Source organism: Ictidomys tridecemlineatus, chromosome 9, assembly GCF_052094955.1.
Source record: "Ictidomys tridecemlineatus isolate mIctTri1 chromosome 9, mIctTri1.hap1, whole genome shotgun sequence".
Classification (NCBI taxonomy): Eukaryota; Metazoa; Chordata; class Mammalia; order Rodentia; family Sciuridae; genus Ictidomys; species Ictidomys tridecemlineatus.
In genome coordinates, this window is record NC_135485.1 from 96,010,797 (window position 1) to 96,031,042 (window position 20,246).

Consider the following 20,246-nt stretch of genomic DNA (forward strand, 5'->3'; position numbering starts at 1 on the left):
ACAACAGCCTGACACCCTGGCATCAAGGGGATCCAAGGGAGGGTTAGCTTATTCCCAAATTTCATTATGAATTCTTCCTTTTGGGCTATTTCCAAAAGCTTGTGACCCAGTGGAAACCCAGTGATTGCTAACAATGCTACTACACAGAGAAAGTTCCTTAAAAATAACTTTTTTTTTTCCTTTCTCTGCCTGGCTTATTTCACTTCAAATGATGGCCTCTAGGTTCATCTACATTGTCACAAATGACAAGATTTCCCTTTTAATGAGACTGAAAAGTTTTCTACTCTACATACAACTGTATTTCCTTATCCAGTGTTCTTCTGATGGACACTCAGGCTAATTGCACGTCATTTGAATAAAGCTGCAGAAAGCTTGGGAGAGCAGGTGTGGGTTCAACATACTGACTTCATTCCCATGGGTTGTAAGCATCAAGGTAGGTCTGCTGGACCACAGGTGTTTTAATCAACTTTTTTTTCCCATTTCTTTGAATTTTTTGGTTACCTGTGTACAAATGAAAATAAAATTATGATGAAAGTAGTATTGAAAGAATTTTTTAAAGACAGATTTGGGAGGTTATTAGGAAGCAGGACTTATGCATATCTTCAGCTATTGCCTGGAATATAAACTTTGGTCCCCTCTTTGACTACAGGTATCTGGAATGACCAGAATTACTTGACAATTATAGTGTGCCCAGTGGCTCGAGATGCATATCAAGAGGTTCCTGAACTCTTGCTATGTATGTCTCCATTCAGTTTATACATTCTTTTCTCTACATTTTTATTCATCATCTAGCCCCTGTTCCTTCTCAAAATTCAATAGCCCATAAGCTCTCCCTTTTCCTGTCCCTTCCTTTCAATATCGGGGGTGTCCAAGAAGATCTGAAGGAGACCTTTACTTTGACCTTCTAGTTTCTTAGATCCTTCGCAGAAAAATTTTAAGTACAAGTTAGGTCTTAATAGCAAAGAAGGAAGTATATTATAGAAAGAAGGTATATTCTCTCAGAGAAGAATTCAGGCAATCTCAAGAGTAGGGCTTAAGGTTAAGTTTTTTTTATTAGGGCACACACTTGGTGGAATATGTATGATCCAAAGGGCCTGGGCTTCTCCTGTGGCTGGGAAATCTTAAGAAAGATTGTGTTTCCCCATTAGGGGGTCTTGTCTGGTGTGTAGGTTTCAGCTTAAATCTACTATTGGGTAATCCAATCAATGTTAGCCCTTATGATCTTTTAGTGATCTTTTTCTGTTGAGGTCTTGTTCTTATTCTGCTAACATTCCAGAAAACTTATAAGGAACTGGAAAGTTACAAAGGAATTTACAAAATATTCAGTAAATCCTTATCCCTGTTCTGTCCTTTATGCTCCTTCATCTGGGCCATGAGTTATTTATGAGTTGATTGTTCTATTGTTTATCAGGAATATTTTTCCTTTAGAGACTCAGTGTTCTCTCTCTGTATCCCTACATTTATATTTTATTTGGAACACCGATTCAGAGCTATCTGAACTTGTGTCTCCTTAAACTGCAACACCCAAGATCACAAATAAAGTTTTTTTTCACTTTTGCAGTTTTTGAGTTTGGATTGATTGATACCTGACATACAGTTATTGCAAGGGAAGGAGGTTAAATGTTTAATTATTTTCCTTTATTTATCAGTTTTCAAAATTCTGATTTGCTAGTGCTTTCTAGGGGTATAAGAAGTTCTTAAATTACCATTTTTATGAACCCCCAATTTAAACATATCTGTTTCAATATCTTGTAGTTATCACATTAATAGTCTAATGCTATCTTTGATGTGGGAAACTTCTTTAAGTTGGCCTTTGAGTCCTTTTTGACATACTCCTATTGGTTTTTGCTAGTTTTCCTTTTTCTGGTTTGACATGATATTTCAGACTTGTTTGAATGACCCATGTCTGAAATCACAGATTTGATTTGACACTATCAACGTAAACTTATACATTATACCTTAATAATAGTGTTCAACCAAATGTAGAAATAAGGATCAACTCACAAGCCCTGAGCACTTGTAAAGCCTAGCTTGTGATATCTAAGTACCATTTCTCTCTAATAGGAACCAAAACTAACTTGGGGAACTAACTTATTCCAAATGTGGCATATTTTTTTCTTCTAAAACTTGGGATCCTCTTTTTAGCCAGTTCCTATTATTGGGAGAATTCAGAATTATATTGAAATTCAGTTTGACATACGGACCTCATATAAAGAATCCTCTAGAAAAAGCTAAAGAGAACCATTGACATTTTAAGAAGTGGAGTAACAAGATCAGATTTCTATTTCAGTAGTACCACCCGAAGAGAAGTATGAAGAACAAAGTGGGTGGCATGGGAATGAAGAGCAGTTGCACAGATGGGGCAGGTCCAGTGAAGGGATTAGTGATGATTCAGATTGGATATGGAGAAGCCTGATTTGAGACAGTAGCAGTGAAGTAAATAAATAACAGGCTAATTTCTGATTTGTAGCAGACACCAGTCTTGGTGATTGGTGTTTGTGTGGGTATATTGGGTACACAGGGTGAGAACTGGAAATAGCTCCCTTGGTACTCCAGGCAAACTGTGGAAAAGTGAGCACAGAATTACAGGGATTGGGTGGGAGAGGAGGTAAGTGGTGGAGGAAACCACTTCCCAGACTATCCTATTAACTAGCCTGGGAATAATTAGATTAATTTGAAGATGCCCTTTAGAGGTGGGCATTCCACTCTGGGATATCAGGGGCCATGAATTTCAGTCCTCTAAGTATTACCTAAGTAATTAGTAATATAGATGCTCCTTTTTGACCAGGTAGTGGCAAGAGGGTTTGCACCAAAAATTTCTGATATGACGTGAGGTCTACAATTGGAGAGGGTGGCATTTTACAAATAATCACTAATCCTGCTGAGAAATTTATTATTATTATTATTATTATTATTATTGAGAGAGAGAGAGAGAGAGAGAGAGAGAGAGAGAGAGAGAGAGAGAGAGAGAGAGAGAAATTCTTAAAAATCTTTATTTCTTAGTTTTCGGGGACCCAACATCTTTGTATGTGATGCTGAGGATCTAACTGGGCCAAACACATGCCACGTGAGCGCGTTACTGCTTGAGCCACATCCCCAGCCCTATTATTATTATTGAGGATTGAACTCAGGGGTGCTTAATCACTGAGTCATATCCCCAGTCTTCCCTTTAAAAAGTTGTTTTTTTTTTTTGTAGTTGTAGATGGACAGCATGCCTTTATGTTTTTTTTTTTTTTTTTTCTTCCCCAATGAGGTGCTAAGGATCAAACCCAGCGCCTTAAGCGTGCTAGGCAAGCACTCTGCCACTGAACTACAGCCCCAGCCCTCGGTGCCCCTAAGTCCTTTTTAATTTTTTATTTTGAGACAGAGTCTCACTAACTTGCTTATGGACTTGCTGTTACTGAGACTAGCTTTGAACTTGCAATCCTTCTTCCTCAGCCTCCTGAGTCGTTCTTATAGGCCTGCATCATTGTCCTGTTAGAAATTAATTATTGATATCAAAGAATGGGGCATTGGAATCTGACATAACTTTCTTATGTTCATACATGAATACACGGCCAGCAAAACTCCACATCACGTACAACGCAAGAATGAGATACTAATTAGAATAAGTTACACTCCATGTATGCATACTATGTCAAAATACACTCTACTGTCATGTATATTTAAAAAGAACAACAAAAAAGGGGCATTGGCTTTTTCAAAAATTGCGAATTGAATAGCTCTTTCCTCCTTTTTATTGGTGCATTATAATTATATGTAACAGTGGGATTTGTTGCCATTGATTAGAATTTTAAAGCAACGCACAACACGTGATGAAAATTAAATTTAAATTAAATTAAATCCTCCCTTTGCAAGGCTGGAAAATATCTTAAAAACGTAGCCAGGAGGACTCCGGCAGAGATGGGAGCCCAGGAAACCTTCTTCTCCAAACCAGCCTCAATTGAGAAAGCCTGGTGCTAGACAAGAAGTGCATCTTTGCTCTTCTCCAGGCGCCTGGCTGCCAGAGGTGCAGAAGCAATCCTACTCTGTGCGCATGCTCTCCACAACGTGGCCAGCCGGGTGCGGCCCAGAGGTTCTAAGACTACTTCCCAGGCCCCGCCCTTTTCTCGAATCAAGGAGAAGCCTGGTGCGAGCTCGCGTGGGTGCGTGCGTGGAGCTCCGCCCCCAGCTCCCGCCTCGGATTCACGCCCGACCTTCGCCCCTCCCCCAACACCTCTGCCCAGCGCTCTCTTCCCAGGCTCGGCACTGCGCTGCGCAGTCCCGGGGCCCGAGCAGCAGCGCGTGCGCACGTCGGCTCGCGCCCGCGCCGACGCGAGGAGACCCCGCCTTGTTGCCCCGCCTCCGCCGGCCTGCGGGCCTGCCCTCCTGCTACCCTCTGGGCGCCGAGAACCCGGCATCCGCGCGCGCTTCGCACCCATGGAGATCCCCGGGAGTCTGTGCAAGAAAGTCAAGCTGAGCAATAACGCGCAGAACTGGGTGAGTGGGCGCAGAGGGCAAGAGGGCCAGGAGCAGATGCCCATCTAGAGACCTTTGGCTGTTCCTTCGGAGCCGCTGCCTCCCTCCGGTCTCCTCTGCATCCTCCCGGGAGCGTGGCGTGGCGGGGCGGGGGGGGGGGGGATGGGGTGGAGTAGGTAGCCCGGTTGCGGCGTCTTGAGGCTAGAGTGTTTGGTGGCTCCGAGACGCAGTGTGGCGGCGCAGGTGGAGGTCTCGGGCGGGGTGCTGCGGTCGGTCGGATCTACATCTGTGGGAAGAACGCCCCCTTCTCCAGCGCCCAGGCTCCGAGAAGGCATGGGGACCGTTCTTTGCAACGGAGCTGGCGACTGCTAAAACCTGGGACCCCGGCGAGGGAGCTGCCTTCTTCCCCTGAGAGGCTCGAGGTCTGCAGAGGAGGCTGAGGCAGGCGCCTTGAGCGCGTTCCTGCGGGTTTTGGCTCAGGTTTGGGTCGTTTCAGTTCTGAGTTTCACTGTGAAAGGAGAGTACCCAACAATGTGGCCATTCATGAATCGAGACTGCCCTGAACTGAGCTTCTTTGTGTCTCTGCTTTAAATAGAAATTATGACAAAGAAAACATAGTTTAAGGGCTGAATTCCTGGTGACAGTTAGGTGTGGGAAGACTAATGGTTTTATAACGTTTAGCAACGACTGCCAGTTGGCCTTACTGGTCAGATGCTGTGTCCTCAGAAGTTTGTTTCCTTCCGTAATTATTCTTTGTAAGAAAGAGCTAATATTGTAAGTGCGGGGGATGGGGATGGTCCAACTTTTGGAGTCTGGAAAGAACACTGGTTTTAAGTTCGATGGAAATTTTTATTTCACAGATTAACAGAATCATGAGGTTTAAATGCAGTCTTGCAAATCATCACTTGCCCTTGGTGAGTCAAAGGAAAAAAAAAAGAAGCTATTTCAGGCGAATGTTCTTTCAAAGTCATTAATTTACCATATCTGTTGCTATGTTCAAGGGTTCATGCAGGCTTTCTTGGAAAGAACACTAGACTCTTGAACTGGCCTCCAGTCCCAGCTTTGCCATTTACTAGTTGTGTAATCTTGAGGAAAATTACTCTAGTTTGAACCACAGATGAGTTAAGGGTGTAATAGGGTGTCCTTCACAGGATTGTTTGTATGAGCAGAAAAGATAATGGATTTGAAAATACAGGAAACTATGGCCTTGATATTCAGACTGGGTTTTGGTTCTGTGACTTTGAGATATTTCATGATTAGGGAAATAAGGTTGGCTAGATTGGGGTATTTGCAGATAATTTCACTTACTCTGTTTGCAACTCATTTATTATCCCATTTGCCAAATTAATGTGTATCCTGTGTACAGAAGTGTACTAGACGAGGAGATGAAAAAGGTGGACTTAGTGTCTTTTCCAAGGTGATGGATATGTATTTATGAAAGACAGTGAATGGCAAGACATGGAGGATTTATTGCAATTTAGGGGAGAGATTAGTTAGGCCTGGATGTTTTTGGGAGAGCTCAGATTTCTGAGGCACAGGGGAGCTGTGCTAATAAATGCTTAGAGTAAGAATTACTTGACAGATAAGACTTGTGGGGAGTTTTTGTTAGGAAGTGAAGATAAGATTAAATAGGTAGGGTGAGGCTGGGTTATTCAGCTATAAATTTGGCCACAGAGCTAGTACTTGATTCTGTGGGAAATTTTTTTCTTTTCTTTCTTTTTTTTTTTTGTTGTGGTGCTGGATATTGGACTCAGTATATCCTAAATGCTAGGCAAGTGCTCTACCACTCAGTTACATCCTCAGCCTCTGTGGCAGATTTTTGATGGGGCTAGATTTTTAATTTTCTGACCCTTGTTAAGTCTTTTTATTTTCTTCCCAATAGAAGGTGCACCTCTCACATATATCTACTGATAGATGCAAGTGTGAAGAAGCCACATACCTTTAACAGTCTCATTATAGGATAAAATTGGTGATCCAGGAAGATGGGTCTGCTGAAGACATGTGTACACTGTTAGAACTTGGACATGAAAGACCAGAAATGTTATGGGGAGGGTTAAATGAATTCATAGATTTGAGGGATGTCAGGCACCTGAACACTATTTAAGGTGGTCTTTTTATCGTTCTAGATTGATTCAGTGTGAACAGGTGAAGGAAGGCTGACATTGTGAAGAGAAGAGCAGGTGCATGAACAGCTTGTGAGGAAGAGTAGGGAAAACCTGACTAAATTCAGTGGATGAAAATGGAGGAAATGTTAAAAGATGGTCCCACAGTTTGGGTCCTAGGAAGTGGAGAGAAATGTTGAATGTTTTGTGTAAATTAACTCATTGAATTTTCGCAACATTTTCTGAGGGGAGGAGGTATCATGAGACAGGGATTAAAAGCAGGGGACCTAGAGCTAGCTGACTGAACAAGAATCTGGGCTCAACTGTTTATTCCCATATGAACCTTGACTGATTATTGCAATTAGTATCTAATTGATGAAGAAACTGAGGCGTAGAGATGTAATAGAGCTCAATTTGTGGATCGAGTTTTAAGCATGCTGCATTGAGAGACAGATAGTCCATAGAGCATGTCAGTCCAGTAAAAATGAGTAATGTAAGTAACTAAAATTTTTATAGAATCCACATTAAGAAGAAACAGGTGAAATAAATTTTAGTAATATTTAGACAAATATCCAAAATTCTATCATTTCAATGTAAATGTTTTTCTATATAAGCTCAATATTTATAGTAAATATAAAATTACTAGTTTTACTTCTGTACTTGCATATTGGGAGATATTTTATACTAACGTGTTTCAGTTCATACTGGTGATACTTGAACTCCTCAGGAGGGATCACAGTTGTAGAGATTTAGTTAGTAAAATAAAGCTCTGATGGTTAGATTTGGATAGAGAATATAGAGTTGATGTGAGACCAAACACTAAGCTTTGGGTAATTTCTCCTGTTATGGATCAAGTAAAGGAAGTGAATTCATGGAGAAAATAGGCAGGAGATAGGAAAATACAGTGTTGTGGCACTGGGAAATGTTTCGTTTAGTTTTACAGAATGATGTCTCCATATATTTACGAGAATAGCAAAGCAAAATCAAAAGTCTCCTTGGTCTTGGAACGTCCTTTCACGGCAGTCTGACAAAATATCAGGTGTAATGAATATCATTCTCTGACTGGCTTCCAGTGGGACCAGTTTTCATCTGCCTATAGTGATGTGTTAGTTGGGCTGAGAGAAATTTGGGGTATTTGGTGTCAATTTTCTGAAAGAAAATTGGAGACTCAGGTGTCATTCACCATTTTATGTATGGTCACATTGAGCTGAGTTCCCTACTTGAACTAGCCTTATGGTGGAGTTGTGTCCTACTCCCCTCAGAAGAGTCTGAAATCCAGTGTGACTTTCAGAAGCATGTGTAATCTTACTCTGGTTTGTTTTTCCATTAACGCCTGTCCCGCTCCTGTTTTAATAGTGCAGCCCAACTTTCCTTCCATACTTTACACTCAGATGGTTTTATATTACCCTTCCTTCTGCCTGGGATATCCATGACCCTTTATTATCAGCTGAAATCTTGAGAGCCTTGGGCGATTATTACCTAACTGTATGAAATATGTGACCCATGACATTCACTTGCTCATGATCTGAATTGCTGTGCACTCTCTCTGTTACCATGAATGTGTAATCATATTTCACTACAGGTATTTTACATCTATACTGAGCATCTCTTGATCTAATAGGAAAGGAATAGGGGCAGGATATAGAGTAACTAAGGTGCTTCTGATATTAAAAATTCTTAGACTTAAGTAAGGGAACAAAACTGCACATGTGGTAGGATTACACTTATAGTTTGGTCACTTAGCACCTGGGTGATATTGGACATGTTCCCTTAAGCCTGCTGTGCTTCAGTATCCTCATTGGTGATGTCAGGGATTATACTTTATAGTGTGGCTAATCATGCATACCTCATAGGGCTACAGGGAGGTTTAATAAGTTAATATATTTAAAACCCTGTGGTTTCTGGCACATGTGTCACATATTGTTATTTATTAAATCATTAAATATTTAACCCCTTCTTTGTGTGGACCTTTGTTCCACATACTGGGGGTGCAGTGGTAGAAAGACTTAGAAAAAGGTCCTGCTCTCATGGGTATTGCATTCTGCTGGAGAGAGAGTTAATGAAACAAATAAGATAATTCTTCCTTGTACCAATTATATCTTTCCCAAACATTTTGTCCCCTTATACTGTTAGATGCCCTTCATAGAAGGCCAGCAGCCCTTTCTAAAGTTTGGAAAAGACTGAGATGGTACAAAAATGAAACAAGAATGTGGAGGTGGAACATAAAAAACTTGGCCAATCTTACCCTAAAAGCCTGGTACCAATCTTACCCTGAAAGCCTGGGAGGTGATTTTACAAAAATTGCCTGAAGGAAAGAAAAAGCTGAGATTCTACCAAGAATATACTTTTAAAATTGATTAATGCTAGGGTCTGAATACATGTCCCCCAGAGGCAAGTGTGTTCAAGGGTTGGTCACCAGCCTGTGTTACTAATGGGAGGCCATAGAACCTTTGGGACTTGTTTGTCTAGTGGGAGGAGATCAGATTTTGGGGGGCGTGCCCTTTGTTTTAGTCAGCTTTTTCGTCACTGACTAAAAGACCTGACAAGAATAATGTAGAGGAAGTAAATTTTATTTTGGCTCACGGTTTCAGAGGTCTTAATCCATAGATGGCCATCTTCATATCTCTTGGCCCAAGGTGAAGCAGAACCTCATGGTGGAAGGACATGGTGGGGGAAGACACCTCAAGACATGGTGTCAGGAAGCAGAGAGCTCTGCTTACCATCGGAAAACTGTAAACCCCAAAGGTATGCCCCTGGTGACCCACATCCTCCAGCCACACCCTACCTACCTATAGTTACTACCTAGTTAATACATATTAGTGGATTAATACACTGATTAGGTCAAAGCGCTCACAATCTAATTGTTTGAATTCTGATCCATGCATTGTCTCACATGTGAGCTTTCGGGAGATATCATATCTAAACTGTAACAGTCTTCAAGGGGATGGAACTGGTCCCTTCCTGTCTCTCTCTGCTTCCCATCTGCCTTGATGTGATCAGCTTTTTCTACCACAAATCCCTTGCCATGATGTGTACTTCATTATAAGGCCTAAAGGCAAAGGAATCAATTAACCATGGTCTGGACTCTGAAACCATGAGTCAGAATATGCCTTTCCTCCTTTAAAGTTGGTTATCTTGGGCATTTTGTTACAGTAAAAGCAAGTTAACTAACACAATTAGTAGCAAGATGATAGCAAGGTATAGATCTTTGTTGTCCAGTAAGGTAGCTAATAGACACAAGTGGCAAGTTAAATTTAGTTAAAAAATGAAATAAAACAATACAGAAAACAATGGGTTTCTTAGTTGCACTAACCATATTTCAAGTGCTGCTTATGTGGTTAATAGTCAGGAGTTGGACAGTGTGGTATAAACTTTTTTTTAAAAAATATCATTTCAGACAGCTCTTTCTATTTACCTGTATATTTATGTATTTTTATTCTCTTCCCAGGGCAAGGAATTTCCAAAGACAGTGTTACTTTGGAATCTTGGTTTTGGTCAATTTGTTATGCTTGGTTTTTGGCATTTTACCTAGCAGTGTTATCCTCCCTTTTCCTTCCTTTACTGTAGTTGCTTCTTTGGATTTGAAGTGCCAGTAAGCTTCCCAGCCTGGCTCTGTTGCATTTATTTATTTTTTCTTTGTACTAAGGGTCAAATCCAGTAGCGCTTTACTACTGAGTTACATCCCCTGTCCTTTGTATTTTTTTTTTTTGTTTTTTTTTTTTGAGACAGCATCTTGCTAAGTTGCACAGACTGGCCTTCAAGTTGGCGAACTCCTGTCTCAGTCTCCTGAATTGCTGGAATTACAGGTGTGTGCCAGCATGTCTGGTTTGTTGCATTTAATTTTGGGGAGTGGTTCTCTCCTCAGTAGATCTCAACCAAGTGAGATTTTTTTGCTACCATTAGTGGTGATTGGCAGTTCTGGAGACAATTATGATTTGGTTTGTCTGTGTAGCTAGATGGTTTTTCTGGTATCTCTTTGAGGACATGGGTGCTGCTAAATATCCTGCAGTGCATAAGATAGATCCTACAACACCAGATGTATTTGGTCCAAAAAGTCATTCATGCTGAAATTGAGAACCCTATTTTACTCTTTTCTTTGAATTGAAAAAGGAATAAAAATTACTTAAATTTGAAATGTAAAAGTCATATTGAAGAGAAAATCTTATATCAACTGTATTTTTATAGTTGATGTAGGGTTTTCTTTTATCAGCCTGAAAGTTACCATCTCTTGACCTGAGATGAATCAGTTTTCTTTAAGTATGCCAGTATAACAAGACAAGAAAGCTCCTATCCTGAATGTTTTTTTTTTTTTGGCACTGGAATTTGAACCCTGGGATGCTCTACCACTGACCTGTATCTCCAGCCTTTTCATTTTTTATTTTGGGACAGGATTTCACTAAGTTGCTGAGGCTGGCTTTGAGCTCTTGATCCTCTTGCCTCTGCCTCAAGAGTAGCTGGGATTATATGTGTGCTGTGGCTCTTGGCTCCTGAATTGTTTTGAAGTCATATTACTAAGAACGGTAGTCTCACAGTGTATATGATGTTTTGGTTCAGGATGCTCAAGACCTTTGTATAACATGATATAGTATTTGCAAATAACCTAAAGCACATCTCCCATATAGTTTTAAGTCATTTCTGGATTATGTATTATTACAATGTAGATGTTGTGTTAATAGTTGTTATACTGTATCGCTTGGGGAATATGGAGGAGTAAAACAAATATACATTCAATAGAGACACATTTTTTCCCTAAATATTTTTGATCCTTGTTTGGTTGAATCTATAGTTATAGAACTGATGCATAAAAAAGGCTTACTGTAATTAATTCAAATGAAAAGAATGACTTTTTTTAGTATTCACATAAGTTGTAAAGAACAAACCAATTTACTATACTTGTTAAAATGACCAGGGGTTCTCTAGGTATAGGGACTGCTACAATGGAGTTTTTGCAGTAGGACAGAGAGATTGGGCTCAAATCTAAGTACAACAAGGAAAAATGGAAACATATTTCTTAAATTATAAATATGTATAAAGGAGTTAGAAATGGGGAAAGTATTTGTGTTTTCAAAATAATGAGGACAGTAACTATAAAAGAAAATAAATAAAGGACTATGAAATAAACAACTGGCTATTTGTAATACAGGCCTGGAAAAGTAGAAATTTTTAGTTACAAACTAAGTTAGGGTAGTGGGTAGAAAATAAGTACGAGGAAACATCAGGAGTTGGGGAGGATTCTGGCTAAACAGGATGCTTTCTAGAGGCAGGCAGTGTGATCAGTCCTGCTGGGTTGGTGTGAGATTAGGAATTTGGTCAGATAGAAGGTGGGGGATTCTTGCTGAAATTGGGTTCTGAAGATGTGTCGAAGGACCAGGCATAGCTGAAAAAGGCTCAGAGCAGAGTTTGGTTAAGGAGAGAATCCTTGTTAGTAGAAGTTATTTCTGTGACTTACCCCTTTCTAAGGACTCAGTTCTTTCACAAGGAAGTGTTAGCTGTGGAATAATAGTGGAAATTCTAGTGACTAGAACTTTAGATGAACATAGCTCTTGCTCAGGCTCTTTAAATTCTTCTATTTTTTTTTTTTTAATGCTTGCATCCTGTATTAGTTAGCTTTTCATTGCTGTGACCAAAACACCCAACAAGAACAACTTAGAGGAGTAAACGTTTACTCGGACTTATGGTTTCAAAGGTGCAGTCCATTATCAGCTGAGTCCATTACCCTTGGCCTGAAGTGAGACAGAGCATCATGGTGGAGGGCTGGTGGACAAGAGCTGTTCCACTTATGGTGGCCAAGGAGCAGAAGGGCCATAGGGAAGATGAGCCCTTTCACAATGCACCTCCAACTACCCCAACTGCCCACTTTTATCACTCATTCAAATTAGGGTGGACTGACTAGGCCATGACTCATAATCTAATCTTTTTACTTCTGAATATTCATGCATTAACACAGCTTTTGGGGCACACCTCATATACAAACCACATCACATCCTTTTCCTTTGTCTTTGGGTCATATGTTTAAGTGTATAGTTCAGTGGTTTTTAGTGTATCCAGGGTTGTACAGACAATACCAGTATCTGATTTTAGAACATCTTCTTTCCCCTGAAAGAAACCTAATACTATTGATAGTCATTCTCCATCTTTCCCCTACACTCCTAGTCTGTGACAATCAATAATCTACTTTGTCTCTGTGGATTTTGCTATTGATTATGGACTTTGCCACAAATGGAATTATAGAATACACATATTTTGTGCCTGGTTTCTTTCACTTGGGCTCATGTTTTAAAGGTTCATGTGTGTTACAGCTTGTATCAATACTACATTCTTTTATATGAGCAAATAATATTCTGTTATGAATTTACTACATTTTGTTTATCCATTCATCAGTCAGTGGACATCTGGGTTTTTACTACTCTTTGACTGTTATGAATAATAACAGCCATGTAATTATTATGCTTCTATAAACAGCCATGTATAATTTTTTGTGTGTACTCCCATATGGTTTTAGTAATTAGTTTCACTTTCTGAAGTGGGTGACAGTGTTTTTGGTTGCCCAACTCATTTTTATGAGGAATGGCTCACCATGTCATGGTGGGAGACAGTTTGCTACATATGATGATTTCTTTATTTACATGTTTCTAAACAGTCTTCTTCCCTGAAATGTTTTTGTTTGGTTTATTCTCAGTGCTAGGTGGAACCAGTTAACAAATAATGAATGAATAGATAGTTCCAGACTTATATGTCTTACAGAAATATTTAGGGACAGGATTTCCCAGCTGAGGTCATCTAGGGTTGACGGTTTTGATATTATAAAAATCCACTGAATAAATTAAAGTCTTTTAATTTTTAAAATTTAATAGTTGGAGAGCCATAATGTGTATGCAGAGCATGCATGCATGGCTATTGATGGTGATTAGATAAGCATGCTGGTAACTTAATTCTGATTGAGCAGGTCTGGGAGAGGTTCTGAGATTCACTTATTAACAAGCAACCAGGTCATGCCATTGTTGCTGAATGACATATTTTGTAGTAGTAAGGTTTTTGTAATAGCCTTTTCAAGTTGTTTTCTGAGCCTCCAGGAATGTATGTTCTTCACTTTTGCTATTTGTATTTGATTTATTAGTATCCAAAAGATTAAATTCAATGTTCAGGAACTCTGAACTAATGGTTTCATATGGTACTCTATAATCTCCACTTTATCCAAGTTACCATTGCTTTATTTTTTCCTACATTGTGTTTTAGGATGTAAATGTGCATATTACCATTTCAGGGATTTCTCCCTGGAGGAATATGCTGTTTAGCAGTCAGTTTAAGGTGAGTGGTGGGATGGGTGAAAGGTGTCTGAAAGTCCAGAATAAAGATCTCTATTTGGTGTATGCTTTGTGCCTTTACAAATTTCACTAAAAAATGCACAGTTTTTTTTATAGAATCATAATAAACTCACAAAATGGAAGTTCTGTAGGTGGCATCACAGGAGCGTTAATTTGCTCTAGAAAGAAGTGGATAAATTAACAAAGCAGCTCATGTGGATGGAAATGAAGGGGAGTCAGAAAAGGACCAAGGGCTTCTGTGGGTGGTGAGGACAAAAGTTTATAGGATGTTTAGAAAATGATGACCTTCTGGTCATGTGACATTAGCCTAGTGATGGAATTGATTCTCAAATGTACAGTATCAAGTGAGTTGTCCCAATTCTGCTAGACTGAAGGTTTCCTAACGTCAGTTATCATTTCATTTGCAGATCATACAGAACAAACCATACTTTTAACAGATGCCTCATATCTAACTTTTGCTGAATATTGACTAGGATCAAGAAAGGAAGTTGGGCATTGTGTAAAATACCAACAATTGTGACTGGTAGTCCTTGACCTACCCTTTTAGAGAAGTAAAAATGTATATGCACAAAAAGATACTTGAAAATATATTAAATGGTCCATGAATAACAAACAATTGATGTGGGCAGTAATGTGAAGGGATGCATACTTGGACCAAGCCATAAATATGTTTCTATGAAACACACAAGACTGTTAGGTAAGAAACAAAATAAGCCTGATTTCTCTCCTGTAGATGGAAACCAGGCTATTGAGTTGGGATCAGAAATTTAGAGTTGGAAGGAAAAGACTCAGTCTTGACCCTTAATAAATTAGTAACATCATATTTCTTCAGTAGAATTATAGGAAGGGTTTAGCTGGAGTGGGTGCAGATGGAAAAAAAAAGGGGGGGGGAACTAAAAGAAAATTGCATGAAAAACTGTTCTTTAGATTCCTAAAATTCAGGCATAAGCCTACCTACTACCATGTAATTTTAGTAGTTTAAAAAGTATACTTTGTCCTAATCCTCAAAAACTGGGAGATAGGAGAATGTGTCAATCTTTTATTTTTTAAAGTGTTTTATTTTTAATTGACATACATATTCTTATTTATGGGGTTCAGTGTGATAATATATGTATACAAATATTATCATTTCTTTGTGTTGGAAACCTTCAAACTCTTCCCCTCTAGTTATTTTGAAATGTGTAATTCATTGTTGTAGACTGTAATTATTCTCCTGTGCTATAGACCGTTAATACTACTCGCTTCTATCCCTAAACTCTAGTTTGATGCTCATTTTCTACCCTGTCTTTTTCTTTTCTCCTTCCTGTCCTCTAGTGACCTCTATTCCATTTCTATGTGATTAGCTTGTTTTTAGCTTCCACAAATGAGTGAGAACCTGTAGTATTTGTCTTTCTGTGCCTGGCTTATTTCATTTAATATAATGTCCTCCAGTTTCATCCATGTAGCTGTAAATGATAGACTTGCATCCTTTTTATGGCTGAAATAGTGTTTCATCATGTATGGAGATTAAATTGACTAGATTGCTCTGGGTAGTATGGACCTTTAACACTATTCTTCTAATCCATGAATAAGAAGTGTCTTTGCATTTTTGGAATTTTCTTCTATGATTTTTTAAAATCATAATTCTTATAGTTTTCATTGTAGGCCTCTTTTCTTTTAAATGCATTTTATATTTTGGCGGATATTATGAATGGGATTAAAAATGTTTTTTTTCTGCCAATTATTATAACTTTGTTTTCATATGTTGCCTATGTATCCTGCAACTTTGCTGAATTCAAATAACAGTTCCAGCAGTTTTTTTGGTGGAGGCTTCGGGGTTTTCTTCATATAGGATCATGTCACCTGCAAATAGGAGTAATTTGACTTCTTCCTTTCTAGTTTGGATGTTCTTTCTTTCTTTTTCTTGCCTAATTGCTCTGGCTAAAATTTCTAGTACTATTATATTGGAATGGTAAAAATGGACATTATGTTTTAGATCTTAGAGGAAAAAAACACTTTCAGGCTTTTCCCCATTTAGCATGATGTTGGCTGTGGGTTTGTCATATGTAACTTTTATTATGTTGAGGTATGTTCTTTCTGTTCCTAATTTTTTGAGAATTTTTATCATGAAAAGATCTTGAATTTTATTGAATGCTTTTTCTGCATCTTTGAGATGATTATATGTTGTTTGCCCTTAAGTCTGTTGATGTATGGATTATGTTTGTTGATATCCATATTTTGAGCCATTCTGCATTCCTGGGATAGACCCTATTTGATCATGGTATATAATCTTTTTGATGGACTGTTGGATTTGATTTGCTACTATTTATTGAGAATTTTTTACATCATTATTAGGAATATTGGTATGTAATTTTCTTTTGTTGTTGTGCCTTTGTGTGGTTTTGGTATCCACTAGCCTCATAGAATGAATTTGTGCAATTCCCTCCTTTTCAGTTTTTGGATTAGGTTGTTTTTTGGATTAGGTTGTTTTTTGGATTAAGTTGTGAGGAATTGGTATTAGCTCTTTTTCAGGTGTTTTATAGAATTTAGGAGTGAAGCCATCAGATCCTGGGGGTTTTCTTTGAGGTACTTTTTTATTATTGATTCAATTTCATAACTTCTTGTTGGTCTGTTTAGTTTTTCTGTGTCTTTGTGTTTTAATTTTGGTAGGTTATATGTATTCAGAAATTAACTCATGTCTTCTAGATTTTCCTATTTGTTTGCATGTAGTTGTTTATACTTTATGCTTCTGTGGTTTAGTTATAGTGTTTCCTTTTCATCTCTTTATTTTTATTGTTTTCTTCTTTATTTTTATTATTTTCTTCATTTTTTTCTTTTTGGTTAGCTTGGTTAATATTTGTTGATATTGTTTAGTTACTTTTTTCTTTTTTAGTCTATTTTGTTTATTTTTATCCTGATTTTTTTTTTTTTCATCTACTAATTTTGTGCTTGATTTGTTCTTGCTTTCTACTGCGTTCTTTGTTTGGAATCTGTTTTTTTTGGTGTAGCCACTTAGTACTATAAGCTTCCCCCTTAGTTCTGCTTTTTGCTGTATCCCATCTGAAATGTTGTATTTCCATTTTCTTTTGTTTCATGAAAATTTTTAAATTTCCCTTTAGTTTTCTTCATTGCTCCATTGGTTATGTAAGAACATGTTATTTTGTTTCCATGTATTTGTACAACTTTTGAAGTTTCTCTGTTGATTTCTGGTTTTATTCCATTGCAGTCAAGAAGATGTATAATTTTGATTATTTTTCTGTGTGTTTGTTTTTAATTTGTTGATACTTGTTTTGAATCCTAACACAGTCTATACTGGAGAATGTTCATGTGATGATGATGTGCATGTGAATTCAGTAGCCCTTGGATGGTATGTTCTATAAATGTCCATTAGGTTTTTTTTTTTGTTTTGAGATTTTTTTGAACGGTGGATGGACCTTTATTTTATTAATTTATTTATATGTGGTGCTGAGAATTGAACTTGGTGCTTCACATATGTGAAGCAAGTGCTTTACCACTGAGCCACAACCCCAGCCCCCATTAGGTTATTTTGATCTACAATATGCTCCTGTGTTTTCTTTGCTGATTTTTTTTTGATTAGATGATCATACCACTGATGAAAGTGGAGTATTGACGTCTCCAGCTATTAATTATTATTGTATTGGAGTCTGTCTCTATTAAGATCTAATACCGTTTGCTTTATTGCTATATTTTCTCATTGGATTGATCACTTTATCATAATATAAGTGCTTTATTTATTTTTTTTTTACCATTTTACAAAGTCTATTTTATCTGTTATTAATACAGCTACTTCTGTTAGCATTTGATTTCTATTTGGAATATCTTTTTTCCAGTCCTTTGTTTTTACTTAATGTCTTGTCTCATGAATTGAGTTTTCTGTAGATAGCATATTTTTGGGTCTTCCTTTTGTATTCATTTAGCCACTCTATATCATTGTGTTAGGAGATTGAATCTGTTTACATTCAGGTTTATGTTGATAAGTAAGGATTTCTTCCTGTCATTTTGTTAAATTTTTCTATAATTGGGTATATTCTTTGTTTCTTTCTCTTATTTTTTTGTGATTTGGTGGTTTTCTGCAGTTATAAAGTGTGATTTTTTTTCTCTTTCCTCTCTGTGTCTACTTTACCAGTGAGTTTGATTCTTTCATGTTTTCATGATGGTATTTGCTGCTTCCTGATGTGGGACTTGAACCATTTCTCACAGGACTGCTTTAGTGGTGATGAATTCCCTCAATGTTTGCTTGTTTCGGGAAGTCTTTGTTTTACCTTAGTTTCAAAGGATAACTTTGTTGAGTATAATATTCTTGGTTGGTTGTTTTTTTTTTTTTTCCTTCATTTCAGAGCTTTGAATGTGTTATCCATTTCTTCCTAGCTTATAAGGATTCTGCTGAGAAATATGCTGTTAGTGTAATGGGGGTGCCCTAAATGTGACTTTGCTTCTCCCTTGATATTTTGTTCTATATTTTTTATTTTTAGTTGTTTATGGACCTTTATTTTATTCCTTTTTTTATTTATGGTTCTGAGAATCGAAATGTGAGGCAAGTGCTCTACCACTGAGCCACAATCCCAGCCCTTCCCTTGATATTTTTAGGATTCTCTTTTTGTCAAATTATTTGACAATTTGATATAATATGTCATGGAGGTTCATTTTGGCCAAATCTGTTAGGGGTTCATTGAGCCTCCTGGACCTGAATGTCCATTTTTTTTCCCAATTTTTGGGATATTTTCAGCTGTTACTTTATTCAATAGGTTTTCTATGCCTTTTTCCTTCTTTTCATTTTTTTTTAAAGAGAGAGTGAGAGAGAAGAGAGAGAGAGAATTTTTAATATTTATTTTTTAGTTCTCGGCGGACACAACATCTTTGTTGGTATGTGGTGCTGAGGATCGAACCCGGGCCGCACGCATGCCAGGCGAGTGTGCTACCGCTTGAGCCACATCCCCAGCCCATCCTTCTTTTCATTTTTGAATATCCATAATGCCAATATTTGTTTGCTTTATGGTATTCTGTAAGTCTTATAGGCTTTCTTCACTCTTTTTCTTTTTTTCTTTTATTTAGTCTTACTTATTTGCTTCAAAATACCAATCTTCAAGTTCAAATTTATTTTTTATGCTTAGTCTAGTCTATTGTTGAAGCTCTCAATTGTATTTTTTATTTCTTTGACTATTCAGACCCAAGATTGTTTCTTTTTTCATATCTGTTGAATTTCTCATTCAGATCATGTATTGTTTTCTTTATTTGTTTGATTTTCTATTTGTATTCTCTTGTATTTCACTGAGTTTAACTAGGATTATTAGTTTGAATTCCTTTTTTAGGCATTTTGTAGATTTTCTTTACTTTAAAATCTTCTGGGATCATTGTGTTCTTTTGGGTGTATTTCATGCTTCCTTGATTTTTCATGATTTTTGTGGCAGTACATTGAAGCCTGTGCTTCTGGTACAGTAATCTTCTGATCTTATGGATTATCTTTTACATGGAAAAATTTTCTTGTGGATAAGTTGTACATAGGGTGTCAGTGAGATCGAGTGCTTTGGCTTTGGTTCTGAGTGGGCCCAGAGATATGATCTTCATATGAATTCTTCAACTCTAATCTACCTTAGCAGTGAAAGTATCTCATTTGTTTAGACTTCAGGTGTTTGTGGAGGTAGTATGGTGACTTTGCAATGTATGGGAGGTGGTCCAGTATATGACTTCAAGATTAAGGTAGTTATGTGCTGAATGCTGATTGCATTTGTGCCTGATACTGATAGTAGCATTGCTGGGCATATGGACCATAGTGGTCATGTCTTCAGGCCTTGCAGGTTTGGATGCTGCTGGTCCTGGAAACCTCCAGCAATGAGAATTGTGGGGCCAGGGATATGGGCCATGGGATGTGTTTCCTCAAATCCTGCAGTTGTTGGCAGCTGTGGGAGACTGGAAGTATTGGGGGCATAGGCCCCAGGTCTTTGGTTTTTCAGGTGTTGGGTGTAGTAGTCATTGCTGTGGCAGACCACCTGTCCCCTGTAGTGCAGGGCATTGTGTGGGCTTGAGTGCCGGGGCACAAATGCACAACTGAGTCTAGTTGGGTTCATGAGGTTGTAGCCTTTTGTGTAGATATGGTCCAATGGGTTTATCCAAGGGATAGAGGCTTCTGTCCCCTAGGGAAGGTGGATTCTTAACTCTTGAGACTGTTTTCAAGATGGCACTGGGCTATAGTAGCTCTGGGGGTTGGAAGGGAGAGAGAATTCTTTTCCAAAGCAAAGTTACCATATGGACTTCATGCAGCTTCCTAGCTGGACTCCAAGCTTCTGGTGACTGCGGAACTTCTGGGGTCTGCTGGGACTCTTCCATTCACCTTTTCCCCTGCTGTGCTTCGATCACCCTCTAA

General features: G+C 38.2%; 1 protein-coding gene across 4 annotated transcripts in view; it reads left to right on the forward strand.

Annotated features, from left to right (window-relative positions):
• The first annotated feature begins 4,243 nt into the window (after positions 1-4,243).
• Papss1 (3'-phosphoadenosine 5'-phosphosulfate synthase 1) overlaps positions 4,244-20,246 on the forward strand; it is a 108,506-nt gene continuing 92,503 nt past the window's right edge. Inside the window, exon 1 of one of the 4 annotated variants that reach the window (XM_078021838.1) lies at positions 4,244-4,479. In XM_078021838.1, coding sequence (XP_077877964.1) covers positions 4,420-4,479 — 60 coding nt within the window. In that variant the 5' untranslated portion in view covers positions 4,244-4,419. Of the gene's footprint in view, positions 4,480-4,683; positions 4,939-20,246 lie in introns of those variants that run through there. The other 3 variants (XM_078021836.1, XM_078021837.1, XM_078021839.1) reach the window with 3 other exon arrangements.